This window comes from Poecile atricapillus, chromosome 6 (genome assembly GCF_030490865.1).
Source record: "Poecile atricapillus isolate bPoeAtr1 chromosome 6, bPoeAtr1.hap1, whole genome shotgun sequence".
NCBI lineage: Eukaryota > Metazoa > Chordata > Aves > Passeriformes > Paridae > Poecile > Poecile atricapillus.
Genome location: NC_081254.1, coordinates 24,445,696 through 24,470,483, shown reverse-complemented (window position 1 = coordinate 24,470,483; position 24,788 = coordinate 24,445,696). Strand labels below are relative to the sequence as shown.

At 58.6% G+C, this 24,788-nt stretch overlaps 2 protein-coding genes across 2 annotated transcripts; one reads left to right on the top strand and one right to left on the bottom strand.

The window, feature by feature from the left end:
• The first annotated feature begins 5,100 nt into the window (after positions 1 to 5,100).
• On the top strand, positions 5,101 to 17,202 carry R3HCC1L (R3H domain and coiled-coil containing 1 like). Its single transcript, XM_058842049.1, has 8 exons — positions 5,101 to 5,365; positions 5,421 to 5,786; positions 10,806 to 12,256; positions 15,779 to 15,954; positions 16,066 to 16,136; positions 16,250 to 16,345; positions 16,504 to 16,644; positions 16,806 to 17,202. Exons 1-8 carry the CDS (start codon positions 5,101 to 5,103, stop codon positions 16,859 to 16,861), a joined length of 2,622 nt encoding a protein of 873 aa, XP_058698032.1. The 3' UTR covers positions 16,862 to 17,202.
• Positions 17,203 to 18,309: 1,107 nt separating this feature from the next.
• LOXL4 (lysyl oxidase like 4) lies at positions 18,310 to 24,726 on the bottom strand. Its single transcript, XM_058841287.1, has 15 exons — positions 24,650 to 24,726; positions 23,843 to 24,138; positions 23,523 to 23,701; positions 23,161 to 23,372; positions 22,594 to 22,632; positions 22,255 to 22,471; positions 21,939 to 22,122; positions 21,520 to 21,674; positions 21,033 to 21,200; positions 20,665 to 20,827; positions 20,295 to 20,538; positions 19,909 to 20,024; positions 19,685 to 19,821; positions 19,390 to 19,501; positions 18,310 to 19,262 (listed from the first exon to the last, which is right to left on the bottom strand). Exons 2-15 carry the CDS (start codon positions 24,114 to 24,116, stop codon positions 19,192 to 19,194), a joined length of 2,271 nt encoding a protein of 756 aa, XP_058697270.1. The 5' UTR covers positions 24,117 to 24,138; positions 24,650 to 24,726; the 3' UTR covers positions 18,310 to 19,191.
• Between the last annotated feature and the right edge of the window lie 62 nt (positions 24,727 to 24,788).

Genomic DNA, 24,788 nt, shown 5'->3' with positions numbered 1-24,788 from the left:
CTGTTTTTTTCTCTGGAGGGGCTGTGCTGGGACATCCCTGCTCCGAGGGTCTAATTTCCACTGTAAATGTATTCATAGATAATTTATCCACAGTTGCTCCTGTGCTAATGTTGTCTTTTAGCTGATATAGCTCTCCTCCTCCCTGGCGTTTACCCTGCTGATGTATTTATAGTGAGCTCTCCGTTTCCCCACAGCCTGCGCTGTGCTGGGCACCCCTCGCTGTCCTTCCTTCACGGGTCTCCCGGGCTATACTTCCTTGGTAGCTCCATGATACCTCTGATCCTCTTCCAGGCTGATTCCAGCACAGGCAAGTCCCTTGGGGCCCATGCAGGCATGAAGGCAAGTGCCCAGTCCTGCCAGAAATGCCTTACTGGTTCCTCCTAGGATTGCTTTTGCCTCTCCCATGTCTGCATGCCTACTGTGTGGTGGCTCACAGTGATGGACACCCATCCTCAGATGGCTGCTTGCTTGATTCCTCTTCTCCCTGCTGTCCCCTCCCTGTCACTGTCCCGCAGTGTCTGATCTCCTGTCTTGCCCACAGACCTCCTCTCTCTTTGGTCCTGCACCCCAGACCATCACACTGTTCCCATGTCCCCTGTCTCAGCGTGGGAGTCTCTTTGTGTTGCGGCTGGCAGTGACCTGGCGACTGTCACTCATGCCAGCAGCTCCCTGTGAGCTTTTGCCTCCCAGCATCCTTCCCCAGTCCCCTCCTCCTGCCAGCAGGAGTCCCTCTCAGGTGCTCGCTGGGCATGGCAAGCCCTGGGAAGGCATTACCATCACAGAAGTCAGGTTAATCCCCGAGTTTGTTTAATCTAGTCTTCCAGTCCTCTTCCTCACAGGCTTCCTGCGTCCTTGGCAGCAGCAGGGTGTGAATGCTGGACCCCAGACACTGCTCACCCAGAGGGTCTCCAGGGGTGCCCAGCCCCTGCCCTGGGGCCCCCAAGCCTGCAGCTCTCTCACAGCCTAGCGCCTGTCTTTGCACAACCTCCCTGGACCTCGCACGGTCCCCAGCCTCTCCTGCCACCGTGCATAGTGCCCCGGGTCCCCGCTTGGACTCTTCCTGTCGCCGGGACATCATTAGAAATGTTAATTATTTATTATCACTAAAAGCCCTTTTTGCTGCATTGCTGTTCTCTGCCTATCTCTCTGCCCCGTGCTGCCTGTAACCGGATCCGCCTGTGCTTCCCTCCTGCCTCGCAGTCCCTGTCCCTGCTTTCCCTCCTACCTGCTGCGACACAGGGTGGGGGCGTGAGAGCCTTCCACCACCCCCCTGCAAGACGTGGCCCTATGGGACGAGCTGGACTTGTCCCCCCGGGATCCCAGAGCCACTTCTGGTATAGAGATGCACCAGCAGCAGTGCTCAACCCGGGGACTGCTCTGTCCCATGACTGCATGACGGGAGAGGGGACAGGAAGACTGAGGAAGGACTTGGCTGGTGCTGTGATGGAGCCAGGAACCATTAGCTCTTCTCAACCAAGGACAATGATGTGTCTCCCCAGAAGCACTGGGATTGGGCTCCCTGGCCAAGGGATATTGGCAGGGTGGAGGCATCAGACTGTGCTGCAGCCCTCCCAGGCAGCGTCCTTGGCTGGGAAAGAGCAAACAGGCTGAGGGGGATGGGGGATGCTGGGGAGAAGGGGGTGCTGCTTGCAGCCAGCTGGGGCTGGCAGGACACACTTGGGGCAGCCAGCTGCTTCAGAGAAGCCATGCAGCTGCAGGGAGGCAGGGGAATGCCCAGCCTGCACAGCTCAGCCTCCACTGCCAGGGCTTCTGAAAAATTTATCAGCTCCAAGTGGATCCAGCTGATGAATCAATTAAAGCTTATCAAAAGCAGTGGCGTTCCCATGGGGCAGGGCTGGCACTGGATGCAGCAGCTCTGCCACAGCCAGTGCTGGGTGAGATTGGGAACTGCTTCAGGTTGCAACATCGCTGAACAGTGCTGGGCAGAAATCACCTCCCGGCAGCATCTGCGCCTACTGGAGCCAGCCACGGCACCCTGGTACCTTCTAGGGACTGTGGCAGAATGGGCCACGACAGAGTGGGCTGTGACAGCACGGATGGGGGCCAACTCGAGTCGATATAAAACCTGGATCCCTCACAAAAGGCCTCTCCTTTGTATCCCCCCACCTCCAAAAGGAGCCAGGCTATCCAGGTTAGCAATCCCCCAGCCCTGGTGCTGTCATTGCCTGCTGCTGTGCAGTCCTGCTCAGAGCGCTGGAGAGCAAGACACTAGCGGGAAGGAGACTACAGTGATAGCTGTGGGAGAGACGCTGGGGGATGGCTCCCACGGGAGTGCAGGGAGGAGCACCCAGGCCGCTCCTGGAGCAGTATTGATTCCTGCAGCACAAGCACTGCCTTCTGTGCCTATTCATTGTTGATGTGCAGAACAAGGAGCAAGAGAACCTGGCTCCCCCCTCCACAGCCAGCCCACACTCCTAGGGGCCGTACCACTTCCCTGCCCGCCAGCCGCCGGCAGCACCAATGTCTGCCCGCACCACCGCCTGCTTCCCTGCATTATACAGCACTGTCACGAGCTGCTGAGTCCCCAGGTGTTTTGTGCAATAATGCAAAGCAGATCTAATCCACCCCAGCCCCAAGCTCTCTGCAGTCCCCTCCCCACAGGCTGAGCATGTTCCCTGGCCAGGCGTGGGAGACAGACCCAGGACTGTGGGTGCTCTGCATGCCCCTGGCTCAATGAAGCTGACAGGCGATTCCCCTGCTGTTCCTGCACACCCCTTGCTGTTCCCCGGAGCTTTTCTCTGCCAAAAGCACTCTGTAAGCATTTGCTCTGCAGCAATAAATCAGAGGGATGCTCACACAAGCATGGGCCAGCCCTGAGCTCGCTGGGACCAGGGTGCAGCAAGGTGCTTGAGGCAATGCTCAGCCCCAGAATGTGGTTCATTCATTTCCTGTCTGCTTACATCTTGGTGGGATTCCAGGTGGCAGTTCTCTGAACTCCTTGGGTTGTCTGAGCCCTTTAGAACAAGAGCAGAACAACCAGGGACCCTTCTGCACCCATGTGTGGTCCCAGAGGGTCCCCGGGACTGCCTGGGGTCTGACATGGATGCAACAGCCTTGGTTGTGGACAAGGTGGTTCCCTGTCCCTGGACCATGTGTGGTTGTCCATGTTCCTCCTGCTCAAACCCTGGCAAGGAGCCAGGGAGGAGCAGCCAAAATCCCTGCCCCCTCTGACACCCCATGAGTATATTGAGCCAGCAAGTTTTCAATTCCTTGAGAGCCCTGGGAGTCACAGGAGTTGACAGACTCCCTGGTGGCTGGGAAGAGGCTCCAGGGCTCACAGAGCTGGTCAAGGAGAGCTGAAGTTGCCCCATGCTATTGTCCCATCACAAGGGCCAGGGCTCAAGCTAGTCAACGCTGTGCAAGCAGGAGCTGGATGCACAGCTCACTTCAGATCAGTTCCAGATCTGGGGCTGCCAACAGCTCCTTTCTCTCCCGCACTGCTCCTTTCAGTTTGTGCCTCCCCATGGCCCCAGCTGATGCAGCTGCAGATAAACAGACAAGGAAAGCCAGGCAGCAACTCCCGGCTTGCTCTGCTGTCCCCTGGGAGGCACAGACATGGCAGCTTTAGATCAAAACTTCAGAAGCAAGAACAATCCCAGCTATCAGCAGAGAGCGGCTGGCTGGCTCCCGGCATTCACTCCCGCTGGGTACATGACACGGTCAGTGGGTTTTTGGACCGAGGTACTGGGACCACTGATGCAGAGCCATGGGCTACTGCAGCTCCCACCAGCACTGTTTCTGGGGCAATGCTGGGCTGGGGGCAGACCAGGCAGCAACAGTTGATCCCCTGTTCCAAAACTGGGAGCAGTGGGAGCCCAGTGCCACTCTACACAGAACTAGAGCCAGCCTTTAGGGCGTGGGATCTCCATGTCTGGGGAGACTCCCAGGACACCTCAGACCACTCTAGCCCAGGAGAAGCTGAGCCATGGTCAAGCCAAAGCCTACAGTACTATTCTGGGGTAGCTCAGGGACCAGTTCAGGTGGGACCATCTGCCCTTTCCTGGGGAGCATGGGGGTGTTAAAATGCAATGGGTCTCAGTCCCCATGGGTGGCAGTCTGGAGGGTACCACCATGTCCTTTGAGAGAAGCAGGAGCACAGGCACAATGGCTGAGGCTGGAGAGGACACAAGACTATGTTTCTAGAGCACAAAAAGAAGGGGGTCCTTCTGCAGCCCACACCTTTCAGAGCTTGAACTGTTTTCCTGCTGCCATGGAAACCGCTGTGGAGCATCATTCTGTTGCACTGGCCAGGGTGGCCAGACCATGGCAGTTCTCAGCCCTCTTCATGCTCTCACACCTTGATTTACAGAGTGGGAGAGGCTGGATGCTGCCTGCCAGTCACTATCCTTGGGTCACTCTGGGGCTGTGATAGGATGGGGGCATCCCTGGCTAGGACACCCAAGGGACAGAAGGGATGGAGAAACCACGTAAGTGCTGGCAGGGGCTGTCTGGTGCCATTCCCAGACAAACCCAGCTCCCACGCGGCCAGGGGCTCCACGCTGCTTGGCCTCCCACAAACATAAATCATTTTCTAATTTATAACATGAATAATTGATTTTGCCTCCATAGCTGGCAATAAATCTCCTGTGCGCACATGCATAAGAAAATAATAATAATGAAAGCGATCAGGATCTGCTGCCATCGATTACCTGTGAGAGGGAACATGGTCCCTTGTGTGCCACATGAGGCTGGGATAGGGGCTGCTCCTCAGGGAGCGTGGCCCTGCCTGATGTGAGCTTCCCTTGTCCTGCGCACGGGCATCTGTCTGAGGTGGGATGACTGGAGCTATCCTTCAGGGTATCCCAGACCTCATGCATCAGCGGTCCCAGCCCTGTAACTGCACCTAGGGAGGGATATGATGCTTGGCACAGCCCCATTCACCGATGCTGCCTGCGATGCCTCAGTGGCACCTTGCCAGGGTGGCCCGTGACCGGTCCCGTCCTTCGGTAACTTCACAGTCTCGGGGGAGCTGCAGAAGGCGCTCTGGCTCCCAGCTGCCCGCTCCCGGCACGGGCAGGCGGCGTGCACGCCACGGGACATTCCTCTTCCCCGGCTCACCTCTTCTCCGGTACCCACACCATGAAGCTGGCTGGGAAACAGCTGCTTGGAAATCGCATCCGAGAGCTTCGGCTCAGCAGGAAAGAGATCCTGGAGCAGGGAGTGGGCAGAGACCCGCTGCCCATCAGCCAAACTGACCAGGCCGGCCGCACCGGCTTGCCCAAAGCAATCGGAGCGCGGTGTGCCCGTGTCTGCCCGCCCCGCCAGAGCGACCGCCACGGCTCCCGCCCGGTGTGTGACATTGAATGGTACCGGGAGACCTACGGCAGCCTCAGGGGGGCCACTCGTGCGCGGGAGCGGGGGTCGCTCTCCCTCTGACCACCACCACCCCCGCCACGGAGCCTCCTTCCCGCGGTGCCGGCCGCTGCCGGGGAAGGACGGCCCGCCGTGGTGCCGTGGTGCCGTGCGGAGGCCGGCCCGTGTGCCCAAGGCCGCGGGGAAGGAGCGGCGGCCGCGGCTTGGGGCGGGGCGGACTCCAGGCCCCGCACTCCCGGTCCCGCACTCCAGGCCCCGCACTCCAAGTACCGCACTACAAGTCCCGGCACTCCCCACGGCGGGGCGGGCTCGGCGCGGCGGAAGCGGCGGCGCGGCGCGGAGCGACGGGGGACCCGGCGCGGCCACTGGTAACGGCGGCGGCCTGGCGGGCGGCACGGCCCGGCACGGCCCGGAACGGCGGGACCCTCGGTACCAGGGCACAGCGGCCCGGGGTGCGCACCCTGCCCGGTCCCGGCGCTGCCCCGCTCTCCCTCACCTTGCTGTCCCAGTCCTGATCCTTCCTCCCTGTCCCAGCCCTGATCCTTATCCCCTGTCCCAGGCCTGTCCCCCATCCCTTCTCCCAGCCCTGTCCCTCACGCCCTGTCCCAGCCCCGATCCCACCTGAAGTCCCATCTCCCCAGAGCGCTGGCAGGCAGCCCCCGGGATGCCCGGATAACGGGGCCCATTGCAGACCCCATAACTCTCCCCGCTGTGCAGTCACAGGGCGGTGTGTCAGCCCTTGAGTGCAGGGGCAGTTCCAGGGATTCCTGGGTGCTTGGTGCGCCAGTCTGCCGCGCTTTATGTAACAGGTGTCTGGTGCACACAGGTGCTGGGCACTGTTTTTCATGGTTGCCTGCAAGCCCCTGGCATCTTCATCTATCCTTCACACCACCTGCGAGGTTCTGTGTGCTTCCTGCTGTGGGGCTGTCACAGCCCTAGAGTGGCCCATGGCCTGATGCTGGTGACCAGATACGCCTCTTGCACATTTTGGGGTGGTCACCCCAGTCACTTGCTTTCTGGTGTAAGTGCACTATAGGGCTCTGGGCCTTGTTTTTCAGGCTGCTCCTCCTCCCCACATAGCTGATTTGGGTTATTTTACCTTCATTTTCCCAGGCAGGGTCTTGCTTTGTGTCCTGCTTACATTTATTGGATCCTTTCAACAGTGTCTTCTCTGGATGGCGTTTACAACAGCTCACTGCTCCATATCCTCTGCTAATTTAATGACAATTCATTATACAAGTAAAAGTTGGAGAAATGGCGTAAAACAAGACCCTGATGTTCAGCTAAGTTGGTTTTTGCTTGCCTCATCAAAAAGCTTTGCCCAATGATTCTTCTGAAATAACTCCTCTGGGCAAACCAGTGTCCATCATTCATTGTGTTGGTATGCAGGCTCCTGTAACTGCCAGTTTAGTTCTGGACTAGGGATAGGAACAGGGTTTATCCTGTTCTCAGCTCTGGTTTTATTCTTTCTTGCAGAGAAAAACAGTGCCTTGTTTGCTCTACCCATCGCTAGGGCCCCGGTTTCTTCTCGGCACTGTGTGTCAGCAGGTTAATAGGTTCATCTTCGCGCTGGCCAGGCTGGCCAGGTGACTGTGTCTGTGTGGACATGCTGTTTTTGCTTTTCCTGCAGCTGTTTTTGCAAGGCCTCTGCCTCATTTGCATTTTTCTGTTTAAAAACAGTGATTTTTCCCTTTTGAGTCATCTTTATTTTTGAGCCATCATTAATTTTCTCTCCCTCCTTGTTTATTAATAGACCTTTTCACTTTTGTGCTGATTCTGCCTGGGTATATTTGTAAAGTCCTTTGTATTCCCCTTAGCATTCTGGCTGTTAACTCCTTCTGCTGGTTTGTTGTCCCTTCCCTCTCCCCTGTCCCCCTGCAGCTGTGAGGGGACACTATTGACTTACAAATCATCTTCCTATCTTGAATGTTCCTCTTCTCTTGTTCCAGGTATCTCCTAAGAGCATCTATTCCAGGTGTCTCCTAAGAGTACTGGAAGTGAAAGGCATGATTGAAATCTTTCTCAGTGCCTTTGATGCTTTTGCCACCTCCTCACATAGCCGGTGTTTGCTGTGGCTGCTGGCGAGCTCTTTCTCCTGGCAGCAGGGGACAGGATGTCTTAAAGCTCATGGGGCTGTGGGCAGGAGCTGGATGGAGTGCAGCTCTTTGCTCCTTGAATGCTTTGCTTTGCCTTGCACCAGTGTCTGTGTTCATGCCTTTGCTCTGTCTCCACCATGTCCTTTCCTGGCCCCGTTGCCTGCTGCTGAGCCAGGTGGCCTAGGCTGGAGCTCTGCTGAGAGCAGGCGAGGTACAGGGTAACCAAAACCTCTGACAGTCCTTGCCTGGGCTGCCAGGGGCTGGTGTTGTGCAGTTGGTAAGTGTGCCATGGCACGTGCCTGGCATGGGATGAGCCCTGCAAATGGCAGGTTCCCCAGTGGAGCTGTTTAGAATCTCCTTTTTATTAATCTTGTTATTGTAGTTATTTTTTTCCCCTTCAAAGAGCCCAGTCTGCTGCAGGCTGTAAAGAGTGACATTGTGGTGTGCGAGCTGCATGCCAAGGCTGCGTGAGGTGCCCCAAGGCTCCTGGTCCCCCAGTATTGCCATCCCTGCTCGTTGTCAAGGCTTTAAGGTTATCTACTCTATCGATGGGAATATGGATTGAGTGGAATTAGAAACCTCGAAGGCTAAAAATACAGCTCCCTTCCAGGAAATGCGGCAGCCTGCTGAGAGGGTGCTGTGTGGCACTGAGACTTCTCCAGGAGCTGGCATGTTCCACATGAGCACCACAGCCCAGCATCCGTGCCTGTTCCCAGGTTCCCTGAGCAGGGCTGTGGCTGGCTTGCTCTTGTTTGTGGGGTCCTTCCCTGGGCAGGACAGGGAGAGAAATCAGGGAGAAAATGCTGCCCATGTGTGATGCAGATGTTTGCTAGAGGAGAAACACAGGCGGCACGTGACTGGGCAGCTCGCTGAGGCCTCACAAAAGCATACCATGAGCACAAGCTCCTCATGAGCAGGGTGTTCCTGGGAACAGTGCAAGAGGAGCCTGTGCCTTCAGGGAGCTCTGGCTGTCTCCTGGCTGATGATCCAGCATCCTTCTGGCCATGTTGGACTGTGTTGTGCTGGGCTGGTGTGCTTTATGTGCCAGACAGCTGGGCAGCACTCCCATCATCACTTTTACCATGGTACCATGGCCTTTGCCTGCTTGGTGCTAGAGCACTGAGTAGTTTTGCTAGGCAGGTCCATAAAACAGGACAGCATCTGGGGCAGAACAGGCCTTTTTGGGGATGCACTGCCCGTTGCTGCCTGTCTTTGTGGGGCAGGCTTGGTCCCAGACTCTGGAAGTGGCAGGGTTGCCCTGCCTAGCATAGTGTGAATGAGACCCAAAGCCAGGGCCATTGCTCTGCCTCTCGGAGCATGAAATCAGTCGGTGCCGACCCGTGGCTGTGGCATTGATGAAGTGTGTAATAGGCTGGGGGCAGGAGCTGTGCTGCCCTGTGGGGAAAAAACAAAGCGCTGCAAATCCCTGCCAGTGTGGGTCATCTACCACCTTGCTGTGCTTCTTCCCAGGCTGCAGGAAGCAGCTCTTCCCCAGCAGTTGTGTGGCAGGCAGAGGCAAAGCTGTGCAGGGAGAGGATGCTCCCAGCACCAGCCGTCTGGCTAATGCTGCACCATCTGCTTTGGAGGGTGAGGCAAGGTGAATGGCAAGCTTTTGAGGAGCCCATAAATCCGATGTGCAAAGGCTCTTGGAGGTGACATGGGATGTGCATGCAGCAATGCTGCTTCTGGTTGCTCCCCATGCTGGAAATTGTCAGGAAGGAGAGCCTAGGGAGATCACTGACCCCCACAAGACATTCAGCAAAGAGCCATGGCCTGGGACTCTGGGCTTGGCTGGGAAAAGTCCTTAAACAGAACATGCTTCAGTGCAGGTGGAAGCTATGTGTGTTGGAAATGGTGGTGCTGGGGCGCTTCCAGTGCCCCCTCCGCTCTGGCACTTGGGCTGCCACTCGGTGAGAAAATGTATAATGTCTCAGTGTTGAAAAATGACTAATCCAGTCCTTGGAAGGTTTGTAGGATACATTCCTTTCTTGCGGTCGATAAAGATAAAGGGGATCGTTCTGCCAGCAAAATTAGTGTATCAAAGAGGGGGAAAAAAATGACAAGAGCTATGGAGACAGAAAAATGATTGGGGCAGCCCTGGGATGGTGCTCAGCATCACCAGCGCCCATGCCTGCACCTCATGTTCTGCCCACCTTCGCGGCATGAGGTGCAGACACAGGCGCCGCGGTCATGCCAGGGATACCGCCCTGCTGGGCTTTTCCAGTGGTTTCCAGAGAGCCATGAGAGACTTATCCATCATGCCAAGGCAACGGTCTGTCCATCCATCAGGAAGAGGGGATGATGCTGTGTAGCATGGGCAGCCCCAGCCACTTTCCAGCCAGTGGTTGGCCTCCCCTCGCCTTCCCGGCACCACTGCTGGCTGTCGGTGAGGGGCCACGGAGAGCGTTCGCGCCTCGGTCAGGGGCTGTGTGGAGGGGAGGCTAATGTACCGGAGGTGCCTCGGAAATGAGAGCCTTGGATGGGTTCCTGGCCCTATTGATCTGCCGGCAGTTTATGCATCCTGACATTCATAATCTTGGTCGGCGCTGATGGTCCAGATTAATGGGCCCAGGGGCTGTCCATCCGTCACTTCACATTAATTACTGAAGAGGTGTTTTTCCAGTGATTTACCTGACAGCGGCCTGTGATGAATCCCCCTAAACGGAGTGGGCAGTGATTAATCATGGGGCCCCAGCCCAGCCCCACTCTGCTTTCCCCTCAACCACAGTGCAGCCCCCCGCACCATCCGTCTCCATAAACTCTGTCTGATGCATATTTATAGGGGCAGGGGGGCCTGGCCGCTTGCGGCGTGCCTGCTTCTGCCAAAGATGATGAAAAATAAATCTCTCTTGGGATGGGGCAGCAGGTGAGCAGGGCTGCAGCATGCCATGGTCCTGCGCCAGGGTATCCCTTGCGCTGGGGTTGGCTTTCTCTTGTTCTGTGGCTGCCTCAGGCTTCTCTGTGGGTTTTGATGCCTGAATAGCGGATGGTCTCAGTGTTCTGCTTCAGCTGCAGACGCTGGTCCCTTGGGCTTGGGGATCCCAGGCAGCAGCTGCCGGAGTGGGGCATGTGCCTCAGCGATTCTCTCAGGATTTCCCTGCTTCCCCCAAGGCGGCTGCACCCCACCAAAGGCTATATGGCTGTGGGGTGCTCCGAGCCCCAAACCCTGTCTGCAGATACGCTACTGTGGGGTAGTGTCGGGGCTCCACAATCCATCACTGTGTGCCAGCTGCTGAGGGAGCAAGGGTGGGTGCTGGGACCCCGACTCAGTGCCTTGGGCAGGGGCTGCCCACTGTGTGTTCAGCTGTGGGGCTGTGGGGCTGTGGGGTGGGACAGTGACAGTGACACTGTTCTCTCCTGTTCTCTCCTTGGCAGGCAGTGCTGGCACCATGCAGCAAGAGGCAGAGGGCAGCCGGGTGCGCCGCAGGAAGCCCGACATGGCCCTCTACGTGCCCAAAGCGCGGCGGGAGAGAGAGGCACAAGCGACAGGTGACACACGGGCTGGGCACCGCCGGGAGCCTGAGAACCACAGCCTGGTGCAGGACTCTGGCTGGGCCAGTGGCGAGGGGCAGAGGAGAAGCCCCCGTGCCAGAACACAGGCAGGCAGAGCGGCAAGGAGGGAGGACAAGGTGGATGCCGGCCCAAAGGAGCTGCGGGCAGCCTCTGCCAGGCACAGCCATAGGACGAAAGGCAGCTGCCCTATTACACCGGAAAGCCTGGGGGCATCATCCAGCATGTGTGAACCATGCCCAGATCCAGCTGTTGCTCAGCCCTGGGACAGGCACAACAAAGGATCTCATGAGGAACCCGGAGAGCTCAGCCACGGCCACAGGATGATAAGGACTGAGCCTGACCCTCCATCCCCACAGAGTGCCCAGGCTGGGGCTGTGAAGGCTACCCCCGAGCCTCAGGATGACCCCACTAGCCCAACACCTGCTGCTAGCCGAGCACTTGTTTGCCAGACAGGCCAGAGTGGCATGTTGGAGCACTTGGGGGACAGCACCCTAGATCCAGCTGGGGACCTCTCCCAAAGCCTGGGAGAGGCTGTCCTGCAGTCAGCAGGGGTGGGGAACTATGGCAGGGTGCCCCACTTGGTGGTGGAGACAGTGGGTCCAAAAGCCTGGGAGGAGGGGAGGGAGGAGGAGAGGGAGGAGGAGAGGGAGGAGGAGAGGTCTCTCCTGGCAGAGCAGAGCAAGGATTGTGCCACTGGGGTATGTGAGGAAGAGGAGACATCGGGAGGCAGGGCTGAGCTTCCTGGGGAGAGCACCTTGTGTGCACCAGCAGCCAGCTGTGAACCTGTGTTCTTGAGGGGTAGCGTGGGCAATGTTCCAGTACTCCCAGGGGGGAGCACTCCACAGCAGGGCATGGGCAGTCCATCCCAGCTCCCACCTGTCACAGAGGAGAGCACTGTAGGTGCTGGGGATCCCACTGGGGAGGGTGACCTGGTGCCTGCTGTAGAGGAAGCGGGCAGCACTTCTGCCTGCACAGATAACAGTGCTGGGGCTGAGAGCAGCCCGTGGGAGGGAGCATCTCTGGAAAGCTGTGAGCCCCCACTGCCCCTAGAGCTGCTGTGCCATGGCATGGAGGGGATCTCGCCTGCCTTCTGGACCAAGGAACTGGCAGGGCCAGATGAGGATGTGGGCTCACTGCAGAAGCACCAGGAGGCTGAGAAAGAAGAGAGAGGTCTCCACAGCAGCTCCCATGAGGAAGGACAGACCAGTGCCAGTGCTGAAACCCTGGGCCAGACCAGCCCAGGTGCTGAGGAGAGCTGGGATGTGCTGTTCAATGATGATGGAGACTGCCTGGACCCACGCCTGCTGGAGGAGGTACTTCTGCAAGCCAGTGTCTGTGGGGGTTTGCAGGGACAGTGACTGGTGCCTGCTGGGATGTGGGGGATGGCTGTTCCTGTGTTCTCTGGGGTGAGTGTGTGGGGTGGATATGCTGCACCCCGGGCAGCCTGGCTGGCTGTGCTGCCTGCTCTTAGAGTCAGCCTTCCCCTGTGGTGCCAAAACACTTGGGATCTCCGTCTTTCCCCATCTGTCCCATCTCATCCTGCGTTGCTGGGGAAGGCTGGGTAGATCGTCCCTCTGTAGTACATAAAACTACATGTGCCCAGTAAAACCTGCTGAAATGCTGTAAACTGCAACTGCACCCTCATGAAACCAGGGTTGGTGATAAGGAAATGGGCTGAGATGTATGGGATCCTTTTGAAACAGCAACGGGATGTTTCCTCGAAACCATGGCTTCTTCATCAGCTGTGGCTCATTGCCATTCCCTCCTGAACACATGCTGCTGAATTTACTACAGTTGGCTGCTTAGTGCCAGGACCCACCATTTTGCTGCTGTTCACAAGGGAAGCTCGGCTCCTGCAGCAAGGCTGGATATCCCTTATTGCATTTTAAATCAGTAGCGTTAAACTGGTGATTTTCCAAATGACATTAATGTACCTGAAGAAACAAACAACGTTAATATTATATATATACGTTAATATTATAATATACATCCAGCGTCTGCCTACCCTTGGCTGGAAGCAGGGTGTGAAGTGGCGGGTGGTGCCTTGAAAACAGCGTCTGTGAAGGGATCAGATTGGCTCAAGAGCACTCTTACTGAGGGGCACAGATCCCACCTTGTCTGCAAGGCCTTGCTTGGGCTGATGGGTCCTCTTGGAGCCTGGTATGGTGGTGAGATGGTGGGACACAGAGGGCTCACATCTGGGGGGATGTGGAATGGCATTGGGTATTCCCATCTTTGTCCGGCTGTGCTCCCCATAGCCACTGTTCCCCACCCTCCAGACCAGAGGTTGTGAATGCTGGTGCAAGGAGGACAACAGTGCTGCTCTGAGGCTGCTGGTGGTATTGGCTTTCTGTGGGCTGAAGCCATGGGCACGGCTTTATCCTTGGGGATGGAAGGTCAGGGAGGATCTGGGTTACGGTGCAGCTGTAGGATGCTGTGGGCAAGGTTCTCACTCCAAGGAGTATCTGTATTGGCTCCCCTATGCACAGGTTTGAGCTTTCCAGGAAGCTTCCCAAAATGGGTGAAAAAGAACCTGAAATAGGGATTTATCAAAAGTCCCCTGCCGATTCCCACATGGCACCTCATGCTTCCTGAGCCCTCTAAGCTCCCAGCAGGTGGATGTAGCTGCTTGGGGAGGGTGCAAGCTCTTGGGAAGATGGAGGTGTTGTTAATTAACAAAAAGAACAAGAAAATTAGTAACATCTTCCTGGTAACCGAATCCTTATGCAATGCAGATAGCTGGCAGAGAGCAAGATTTATGACGTTCTGTGTGGAGGAGAGATTTCTGATAGCGGATGGCTCTTTAATCTAGCAGGAAAAAAACACCATAGTGAGTACCATTGGCTGGAAGCTGAAACCAGAAAATTTCAGAGTAGAAATCAGTTTGAACACAGAGTAATTAAGCACTGAGACCGTTTCCTTGCAGGCTCTGTGGACTCTCCATCAGGCAGTGCGGCATGGCAGGGGCTGTGCGTGCCCAGGGCTGTGGTGTAAGCGAGCAGCCACAGACCGCTCTGACCTGCTCTGGCAGGAGTGTGTCTTTAGGGAGCAGCAAGGTGTGATGGCCAGGCTTCATTTTCCCTGTCATCTGCTGGTCCATCCATCAGCAAACCCTCCCCAGGATGCCTGCCAGGGCTGGGGAGCACACCATGGCTCCCAGTCCCTGCCCTGCCGCACGGCTGGAGCTGCTGGCACGCTGCGTGCTGGGCTGGCAGTGCTGGGGACCTGTTGAGCAGTGCCTGCCGCGTGGCTGAGCCCTGCTGCCAGACGGCTCCTGTCCTTCCTGCCCCGCCACACTTGGTGATTTGTGAAGGTCAAGGACTGCTCCAGCACTCTGCTCCTGCTCTCTAATCATCTTCCCAGTGCCTGGCACTACCTGAGTGCTCTGCTCCCTCAAGCAGCACCACAGGGCTTTATCCTGCCTGGGAATGGCTCCCTTGCTTCCCCCGAGCAGGCGCAGGGTGCCTGATGAGTGTGCTGTCCTGCATGGGGGTGATAGCAGGGCAGGAGGCTCTGCTGGCAGTGCTGACTTGTTCTGTGAGCTTCATAACTGAGCTCTACCCTCCACTGGCATCCTGCCGCTATGGCAGCACCCCCTTACCTGCCATGAATCCATCTTCCCCATAAAATTGTCGGAATGAGCACTTTTTATCGACTGAGCTGGCTGGGATTTATGGACTCTAACCTTGCAGTCGTGGTGTGCTCTGCTATGATCACTTAGGGGATCGGGGTGGGAACCCGCCTGAGTTATGTACCCATTTCTTGGCATCATGCCACCCCCAGGCTCCAGGGGGAACGGGGAGCTGTCAGTGGCTTTTGACTGCACCTGGCCTGGTGGGAAGCAGGGCAGTGAATCCCCTTGGCCACTGGCACAGCGTGGAAAGCAAGGATTCAGCAAGCGATGCAGGGTGGCCCACTGAGCAGAACATGGTGCAGGGTGACCAGCTGGCACTGGCAATGCTGTGGGACAGAGGGAAATAGGGGCTGGCTGCACCTCTGTGTTGTGGCAGTGGGAGGCTACTGCACATGTTTTAAAATAAAGCTTGAAAAATGCACAAGGTAGAAAAGCTTTACAGCCATCATATTTTAGGGATGGAGAAAGTGCCCCACTGTGAGGTACTAAAGGTGCACAACCCATTTTATGAAGAGGAAGATTGAGTAGGGACTTGATTAACATTAGTAAGTGCTGTTAGTAAGGGGAGGAGACCAGGGACTGAGAGTTCTGTAATGCAACAGAGAGGCAGAACAAGAACTGCCGGCTGGAAAGTGAAGTCAGACAAATTCAAATGAGAAATAAAACATAAATTTTTAAGTGCACAGGTGATTAACCAGCAGAACTTGCTCCTCAGTGGAGCACTATCTTTTTCATCTTGGCATCTGGGGTGCTGATAGGCTGCTCCAGTGCATGTGCTGCATCCAGGGCATGCTGAACCTGGTGCTTCCGTGTGGCAGAGAAACATCAGTCTTTCCTCCTGGTGTTACTATCCTGCTTCTTGTTCTTCCCTGAAGGTATTTCAGGTCATCACATCGCTGTGGAGGGAGGGTTGTACTTGGAGATGCATGTGCTGTTTCACCCCTTCCGTTCCTACCATGTCCCTGACCTGGCCACAGAGCGTGGCAAGTGAAGGGATGCTGGTAATGGAAAAAGCCAAGTGCATGGTGTGAGAACCCTGGTTGATAACTCCTAATTTTTGATGCCATGAATCCACCTGCAGCGCTGGGGTGGGCTGCAGGGGCTTGCACAACTTCCTGGGAAGCACTTGCCATGGATTGGGAACTGCTGTGGGGCAGCTGGCCATGGGTTGCTCAGTGCTGTGCCTCTGCCAATGCTGCAGCTCTCAGGGGGTGAGAAGCACCAGGAGAGCCGGCAGTCACCCCGCTTCAACTACTACGGGGCCGAACCTGCTGCGCCAGACATCAGCGATGATGAGCTGCCCCATGTCATCGAGATCTACGATTTCCCCTCGGATTTCCGCACCGAGGATCTGATGCGTGTCTTCTGCAGCTATCAGTGAGTCTGCCAGCACTCTATCCCTGGGGCTGGGGTTCCCTGCCTGGGCTCTGCTCCAGATGGCTGCCCATCAGGTGCTGACGCCTCGCTGACCCTCCCTCTCTTTGGCAGGAAAAAAGGCTTTGATATTAAGTGGGTGGATGATACACATGCCCTGGGCATCTTCTCCAGCCCCATAACAGGTACTGCTCCTGGTTCAGCTGGGGATGGGCAGAGAGGAGGCATCCCTCTCCCACAGCCAGATCCTGGGCATGGGGCTGACCCTGCACGTGGACATGCTGCTCTCTTCCTGCAGCAAGAGATGCCCTCAGCACCAAGCACCTGATGGTGAAGACACGTCCACTGTCCCAGGGCACCCGTGCCTCTAAGGCCAAAGCCAGGGCATATGCTGGTGAGTGGTGCTGCCCTGTGCCAGCCTGTGCCATCGTGCTTGTGCTGCAACATCATCCTGACAACTGGGGAGGGATGGGGCAGCCAGCATGGCTCCACAGCTGTGCCGGCTGCCCTGTCCCTCCAGGAATGCCTCACTAATGTCCTCCATCTTCACAGAATACCTGCAGCCAGCCAAGGAGCGCCCGGAAACATCGGCTGTCCTGGCCAGGCGGCTGGTGATTGGTGCCCTGGGGGTACGGAGCAACCAGACACCAGCCCAGCGAGATGCTGAGCGGAGGAAGCTGCAAGAAGCTCAGGGTGAGTTTTGGAAGCCTGGAGGGGCACAGGGGGTCCTTTCTCATGCATGCTCCTTCTCACAGGGTGCTGGGTGAGAGGGGGCTGCACAAGGGTGGACTCCAGACACCTCTACAGGGAGGTGAGGTGGTAGGGATGTGGCACTCAGCCTGTTGTCTCTGCAGAGAGGAAGCGCCTGGAGAACAAGCAGCGGGAGGATGCCTGGGAGGGCCGGGACTGAGCCAGGAGGCTGCACTTTCAGCCCATGTCCCTCTCTGCAAGCAGGCAGAGCAGCCTGCGTCTCAGAGCTGGGACAGATTCTGCACTGCGTCCAAAAGCACTGGGCTGCTTCACCAAAAGGGCTGAGCAGCACGCGGGCTGGTTGGTGCTGTGGGGATGCTGTTGCTGTCAGGCAGCACTGCCCACCCTGCCCAGAGCAGAACCCCCAAGGCTGCCAGTCATAGCAGGAGCAACAGCAGGATGCAGGGAGCTCAGCAGAGAGCATGGGGGGCTGTGTGGGACGGCCCTGGCCACCTGGCAGGGCCTTGTGAGTGAGAGTTTCTGTCCTTTATTTTGCTAATAAATGCCATTTATTATATTTGCTTGCCTGGGTGGTGACTCCCCGTTCCCTTCATACCGGGGGAGGGTGTGTGTGCCGGGGGCAGCTGCTCATGGTCCGCACTGCTGTGGGGATATCCACCCCTCCCAGGTGCTGGGTGTCCCCAGCGGGTGTGGGGGATGTGCAGGCAGGAGGGATCGGGGGGCAGGACGGCAGGCAGGAATGTGCTGGCAGGGACCCTGTTTACTTCCGCGGAGCAGCTGCAGCCCTGAACAGCAGGGCCCTTGTCAGAGCATGGGCAGGGCCGTGTTCCTGGCCCCACACGGGGCTGTGATGTGGCCACGCTGCCAGCCATGGCAGGCTGGGGGCTTCCTGCCCTGCCCCGGGTGGAGGCTGGCACCTGGGACCTGCCTTTGGCTCTGCTTTGCATCATCTCTCAGCACCTGAAAAATAGCCCTATGTGCCCCAGCACTCCCACCCTGTAGCTCTGCAGACTCTGAGGTTTTGGTGCCTTTCACAGGAGGTGAGGATGGGGATGATGCTTTTCTGCCACTACTGCCAGCAGTTTGTATGCTTTTGGTCGCTGAAGAGCTCATGTGGCTGCCCTGTGTCCCCTGGCTGTCCCCCAGCTTGGCAGCAGTGGTGCTGGTCATGACCCCGTGGCGATGGCTGCCTGCCCCTGCGCCGTCCGGCAGCGCTGCCAGCTGGGAGCCATCTCGGCTGCCGTTCCCGGATGCTCGTGGCTTGGCCAGTGGAAATTCCAGGGCGCAAAGCTGCTCTCATGTGGAAAACATCTTCCCCGCCATCCGGCATCCCTCAAAGCCCGACCCTGGCCGAGTGAGCCTCCACCAGCACGTGCCTCGCCACGATCTCTGGCCTCGGGCCCCTCCAGTGCATCACTGTGGTTCCCAGCAGCAATTCCACGTGCAGGGACCATCACGTGTGGGTGCAGCCTGGCTTGCCCTGGGCCAAGGTGGGTGCTGACAGCCCCGCTCCCTACACTGGTGCCTGCCAGCGAGGCAGGAGTGGACAGAGATATGCAAGGAGAGGGGTGTCACTGCCCCGTGGCTGGAAATCTGGGGAACAGACAGTACAGAGTGCGTTGGTGACATTCCCTTTTATTTCCTGTTGTAAGAAAAAAGATAGAAACCACGGGAGCTAAGAAACAGAGCAAGGGCACAGTGTACCCTGTGTCCCCATGCTGTGCCCAGGAGCAAGGGCTTTGAGGAACAGAGTGGCCCTACCACAGCTCCCATGTCTGGGAAGCTGCCAGGATAGCCTGGGAAAGCCGCATGTCAGCTGCAGAAACAGTGGCTGCTGGGCTGGCTGCCAGCCCATGCTGCCATAGAGCTGGCTGGGTCTTTTTGCATGCACAGGGTTAGCCAGTTCAGGGCTATGGTGCCTCAGCCCATGGGGACCACTGATGGCAAGCCAGAGCTGCTTGATGCCAGCCACATGCAGCCAGCCAGGGATTTGGTGGCCCTGAGTGGCACAAGGGGAACACTGCCTGGCTGGGGACACACTGCCTAAACCAAGCTGTTTCCAGCTGGGGACTGGCTTCATGATTCTAATGGGAAAGAGTGCAGGGGAAGGAGGAGGTGATGGTGGGATTGATAAGAGTACCCTTTCTCTCACAGCACAGCACCCAGCTCACAGAACCTTTATTGAAGACAGGACTGGTGCATGGGTGGCTGGGGACTGTCCTGAGTCTGCTGGAGCATGGGGGGCTGGGCAGGCTGAGGTAGTTGTCCTGGGGCATCCTGGGGGTGTGGAGGTGAGGGCTGCTGTGGTACTTGGGCCACTCTTTCAAGTCCCCCTGGCAGTACAGGACTGGGCACCCCCAGACACTTCCTGCCGGCCCTGGCACTCATCTCCATCCTCTGCAGCAGCATCAATAAATACAAAAGTCTGCAAGTCCCTGAGCTCAGTCCAGTGCTGCCAGGGCACAGGGGCTGGGGCGCGGGAGTCGGTCTCTCCCGTGGCGCTGCTGGGACGCTGCCAATGCCAAGGGTTCACACGAGGTTGTTGGCCAGGCGCTCCCGTCTCTCCAGATCGCTCACCACGTCGGCACCGTAGGCATCACCTGGGGAGAGCGATGTTATGGGGTGGGTGGGTGGGTGTGTGGGGGCACAAGAAACCTGTGGCACCCCCAGCCTCATCACTTCCCTCACCCTGCCTTCCATAGCCCCTATGTTCCCATCCCTCCTTACTTGTGTGGCAGCCGTGCATCCAGACACGCTGCCCATCATACTTGCACTGGCACCTCATCACGTTGTTGGAGAAGTCCGACTCAGCCACCTCATGCTTGGGGTTCACGACCACCTGGGGAGGCAAGGGGCAGGGGTGGGAGCACCTCTGCTATGCCCTGGCCAGGCAGGACTGAGGCATGCACAGCAGGGTACAGATCAGCACCCTGACATGAGGGATGCTGTGGTGCTTGTGGAGGACAACCCTCCAGCCCTGAGATGTGATAGCTTGGTGTCCCCCAGCCCTCCATCCCCATACCTGGAAGGTGTAGCTGCCTGGTGGCACATCGGTGATGTCAATCCACTGGCAGTCGATGTCATGGCGGTAGGTGTCCCAGCATCCCACACTCACCCCCTGCTCACCAAAGTTGGCACAGGCAAAGCGTCGCTGAAGACCTGCAGCAAGGAAGGGGCATGAGGGAGGCACAGACCCTTTGGGGAGCAGAATGGGGGGCCACTGTCAGCTCTGCAGCTGGCACCTACCCTCAGGGCAGTTGGTGTCTTCCAGGCAAAAGCTGGCTTTGTGCCCCTCAGCCACCTTGGAGCCATTGAGTGTCAGCAGATCATAGTGAGTAAAGACCTCGATGCTGTGGAAGTGTCTGTGGGGACAGGAGCTGAGCACAGGGCCAGTGCCCAGCCAGGGAGCACGTGGCTAGCCCAGGCAACCCCAGCAGAACTTCCAGCAGGGCAGCACCCAGGGACTCAGCAAATTACAACCCTGAAGCCAAATAAAGCCGTAATGACAGTGCTGGCTCAGACGCTGTTAATTACCCCGGGTGGGACTGCCTCTTGGGGAGGGGTGCCACCATGCCCTGCCTGGCCCTAGGCAGGGGCAGCTTCCTGCCAGCCCCTGCCTATGGGCCACTCACCGGTGGCACTGGTGCCAAGTCCAGGCATGACGCCCCATCCTTGGTCGGAAATCAGCTCTTCCCAGGTTGTGGATCTGGGAGGAGAAGCGAAGGAGGCGGCGGTGGCCATAGGGCCACTGCATGTTGTCAGCAGAGCGGGAGAGGCAGCGCTCCTCATGGGCACAGTACAGCAGCCCCAGGGGCCGGTCCTCCAGGTAGGCTGTCTCCTGCACCAGCTGGGCGTTCATCACCAGGTCTGGGGCGTCTGGCATGGGGGGGATCAGCGGGGATTAAGAAGGTTATCCCCACCCTGCATAGCACCCCCCACTCTCCTACAGGAGAAGGGGGATCCCCCCCTGCCAGCAGTACCCCATTGGCTCCTGCTACTCACGGGCAGTGCAGGTGACCCCCGCTGAGAAGCGTCCCCCGCCGCTGGGGCAGTGGACAGGGCCATGGCGCTGGCACTGCTGGAGGGCCAGCTCGGTGCCGGCACAGCGCACCCCGCTCATCACAACCTGGGTGGCATCGGGGCTGCCTGCCCAGTACCACGTCTCCTGAACAGAGGAGGAGCACAGTGCTTGGGCCAGTCCTTGCAGCCCTTGCCAGCACCCATGTGCCTCCCCTGCCTCCTCTCCTGCCCTAAGACTGCCGCCACAGTTTGTCCCCAAACCATGCCCATCTCAGAGCCCCATGCCACACCATGTCCACACTACCCACCCTGCAGGATCCCTGCAGGTCTGTTCCCAGTACCCCACTCACCTGTAGGGCATGGCTGGCAAAGCCCAGCCCCAGCTGCCTGCAGACCACCATGGCCTCGTTTAGGCCCCACTGTGCACCACACACTGCACCCCACTGCAGCTGCCCCTGCACTGGCACCAGCACCTCCACCACTCCTTCCTCGGGGTTGCGGCCCCCGGCCAGCCGCACCTGTTGGCAGAGAGGAGCTGAGCTGGAATGTGGTGCGGACCCCCCGCTCTCCCGCCCCGTGCTGCAATGGGACAAGCAGCTCCACACATCCAGCTGAACATCTTCCTCATCTTCTTCTTCCTCCCTTCCTCCCTACAAGACCAATTTTTCCACCAGACCATCCTGCAGAACCCCATCAGGGTGCTGCTCTGTGTTCCCCCATCTCCTGGGTCACCTCAGGGCTGTTCTGAGCATCCACACTGGGCACAGAGCTTGGGGAGCAGGGACTGTGCGATGGGACTGGGGTTCAAGAGGCTCTGGGAATGAGGCAGGGGCTCACCTGGCTCTTGAAGTCCATGTAGGGCATGTGGCAGCGGACGGCAGCGTCAGCCTCGTGCCGACACCCATTCTGCTCAGCGTCCTGGAAGCGACACTCGCCCAGGGAGCGCTCATGGCCAGTGCACCGTACGTTGCTCATATGGATGGGCCCCAGACCTAAAGCACAGGAAGGCTCAGTGCTCCCTGCTCCATGACCATCCTGAAGCAGGACCCTCATCCTCATCTCCTGGTCTGGGCATTCTCTTTGAGAATAGGGCTGCCCATGACAGGAGCAGACAGGGTAACCTCATCCCAGGGTAGGCTGGAGCTGCGTGAGCATCCCAGGATTCTCCAGCAGGACAGAGCAAACCAGTTTATTTCCCCATTATACCCCTCCAAGCCCAGAGGTTTCCCAAGGCCATGCTGTAACACCTGCCTCACCTTGTCCCATCCGGGCTCCCACCAGGGCCTGCTTTGCTGTCCCATAGCCCAGCTGCCGGCACACCACACTGGCTGCAGCCAGGTCCCACTGCTTGTCACACACGGTGCCCCACTGCCCCTGGCGTAGCACCTCCACCCGGCCCTCACCAGGGTGGGTACCTGCTCGCAGCCGCACTGGGAGCACCTGGGTATGGGGAGCAGCCAGTCAGCACCCCCAGGACACAGCCAGCCCCCTCCTCAAGTGCAAATGGAGTGGCTGCTCAGCTCTGAGACACTCTGTCAGTGGGAGAGGGTGTGGAACTCTGCAAGGGCTCACCTTTCCTGGGGTGGTCTTGTTCTTGCCCTTGCCCTTGCCCTTTTGGAAGGCAGGGCCAGGGAGACAGCTGACGATGGCATGCATGCCGTGGGGGCAGGCATGCTGGTGAGGAGCTGGTGGGGCCACCTGCACAGGGCAGCGGGCCAGGTGGGGCTCTGAGCCCTGACACCGCACCTTGTGTACCCAGAAGCTGTTCTTCTGGCTGAGGGTCTTCAGGCTGCCAAAGGAGAGGAGCAGGGCCGGGATCAGCTCAGGTGCCAGAGACTCTCCCCCACCCAATGCTCGTGCTGGGTGCCCATCCAAGGTGCCCTGCCCACCATGCCCAGTGCTGAGCCCTACCTGGAGTTGGGGTCCTTCAGCTTCCTGTTCCAGAGCTTTCTGTGGGTGTACAGAGCCAGGAGATGAGGGAGCATGCTGACACTGCCCAACACTGAACCCCCTGCTCTATCATTTCTGCCCTCCCCTGGAGGAGATGGAGACCCCATGGTACGTCATTCTCTCCCCACTGGCAATTACTGTGCCAAGCCTGTCTGTAGCGTGTGTCCCAGCGGGACTGTGTGACTCCTGGCACCGGTAGGGGCTCATTATAGGCTGTATTTATAGTCCCAGACTGAGACAGGGTGGGAGGGACCAAGGGACACTTGTCTTTCCTCTCCTTTCTCCCACACTTTGCCATGATGGTGACCATCTGCAAAGACCTCTGGATGCTGCTGAGCCCAACTCTGACCCTTGTCAAAGGCCCAAGAATAGGATCCAGGCATGGCCAGGCCATACTGACACCTCGCACACCCACCCATATGTGCAGCCCTTCTCTGACTGCTCCTCCAGTCTCTTGTCCCCACAGGGTGTCCAGCCAGGCACCTGCCCCACGTGCCCAGGTGCAGAACATGTCTCCCACATCCCTACCGGTAGAAGCTGGAGTTGATTTGCTTCTCCCGGGGGAAGCCCAGCATCCCGCAGACCACGCGGCTGTTGTTCCTGGTCCAGTTGGCATCACACACCTGCCTCCAGCGCCCATTGTGCTTCACCTCCACAGCACCCTCCATCACTGGCATGCTCAGCTTGGCCCGTGCCAGGATGGGCTTGAGCCGCACCTCCTCCGGGGTTAGTCCCGACACCTGCCACAATGGGCACGGTGTGGGCGTGGGGCTCCAGCATCGAGGGCAGGGTGTTTAGAAAAGGAGCCAGGGGAAGGGTTAGTGGGACCTGCTCCAGTCGCCCTGGTGTACCCTGCTGGGCACAGGCGACTGCCATGGGCCCCCACTCACCTCTCCCAGGTGACCAGAGGTGGTAGCCTGCAGGGAGTTGCCAGGCAGGCGCTGTCCTGAGCACACCACACCAGCATCCTCACCATGGTGGCAGTCACTGATGCCCCAACCATTGTGGACACACTCTGCCAGGGAGCCTTCGCTGCCCCCACACCGCACATTGTCCAGCCAGATGGGGCCTGGGGACACAGCATCATCCATCCGGTGTGTCCCGTGAAGCTGTCTGCACCCACAGCCCTGTGGGGTGGCTCCCACAGCCAGCGGGAAGCACACTGCCCTCGTCAGGGTCCCCTGCCCCCCATTCCGCAGCCGCCCCCTACCTTCCCCTTGGCCGTAGGTGGCACTGTGGGTCCAGGTGATGGCTGCGGTGTAACCCAGCTGTCGGCAGGCGACGGTGGCCGCTTGGAAGTCGAAGCCGTCATCGCACACGGTGCCCCAGCGCCCCTGGTACAGCACCTCCAGCCGGCCCTCTCCAGCCGGCCCCCGTGGTCCCCCCAGCCGCAGCTGCACCGGGGCCGGCTCCTGCCTGCTGGGGACCACCCAGCACAGCAGCAGCACCAGCAGGACATGACTTGCGCCATTTGGCTTCACCATCGCGGTTCTGTGGGTGGGATGCCTGGGGACAGCCCAGCAATGAGTTCTTGGGGACCAGGGCAGAGCGGGGATACAGCCCCCCTGTGCCCCAGGAGCTGGGCAATGGTGGAGGACTATCATGCCCTCTTGCACGGTGGTGAGGTCCCTGTCCCTGTGCTGAGGGGGATGCGTGGGCTGGTCCCTGCCATACTCACAGCATACCCCAGCCCTACACTCTTCACCAGGCCACCCAGCTCTGACACAGCCCTCCCAGGCACCCACAGCAATGGGCAGCCCCACGAACATTGCCCCACGCTCTCGTTGCTTCCTGTCTGCCCCATGCTTCGGGACATGGGTGAGGGGGGCGCACAGACCTCCCTTTTATCCTCCACCTGGATTTTCTACTGAACACCAAGGTTTCTCCCCATCTTGCACATAGCCCGGTCCCTGTCACCTCACCTCTTCCCCTGCATCCTCATTCGCAGCATTGGTGGGATTGCTGAACCCCCTCCAGGTGCCCAGACCTCCCTTCCCAGGGCCACCCCAGCACTCACCCTGGCAAGGGATGGGGGTGCCGGGTGCGGAGCAGGCGGTGGCGAGGGGACTCAGCGGCAGCGCTCGCAGCAGTAGATCCCGCAGCTCCTGCCTCCCGCCGGGCACCGCCTGCAGCCGCTTTTATGGTGCGGCGGGGTG

Excerpts from the sequence above, each read along its gene's own strand:
- R3HCC1L (XM_058842049.1), top strand. The coding sequence starts at position 5,101 with ATGAAGCTGGCTGGGAAACAGCTGCTTGGAAATCGCATCCGAGAGCTT. Across the intron at positions 5,366-5,420 it reads CAGCCTCAGGGGGGCCACTC|CCTCCTTCCCGCGGTGCCGG; the intron begins GTGCGCGGGAGC and ends CCCGCCACGGAG. Across the intron at positions 12,257-15,778 it reads ACCCACGCCTGCTGGAGGAG|CTCTCAGGGGGTGAGAAGCA; the intron begins GTACTTCTGCAA and ends CCAATGCTGCAG.
- LOXL4 (XM_058841287.1), bottom strand. The coding sequence starts at position 24,116 with ATGGTGAAGCCAAATGGCGCAAGTCATGTCCTGCTGGTGCTGCTGCTG. Across the intron at positions 20,828-21,032 it reads TTGCCAGCCATGCCCTACAG|GAGACGTGGTACTGGGCAGG; the intron begins GTGAGTGGGGTA and ends TCCTCTGTTCAG. Across the intron at positions 19,502-19,684 it reads CAGGCAGCTACACCTTCCAG|GTGGTCGTGAACCCCAAGCA; the intron begins GTATGGGGATGG and ends TTGCCTCCCCAG.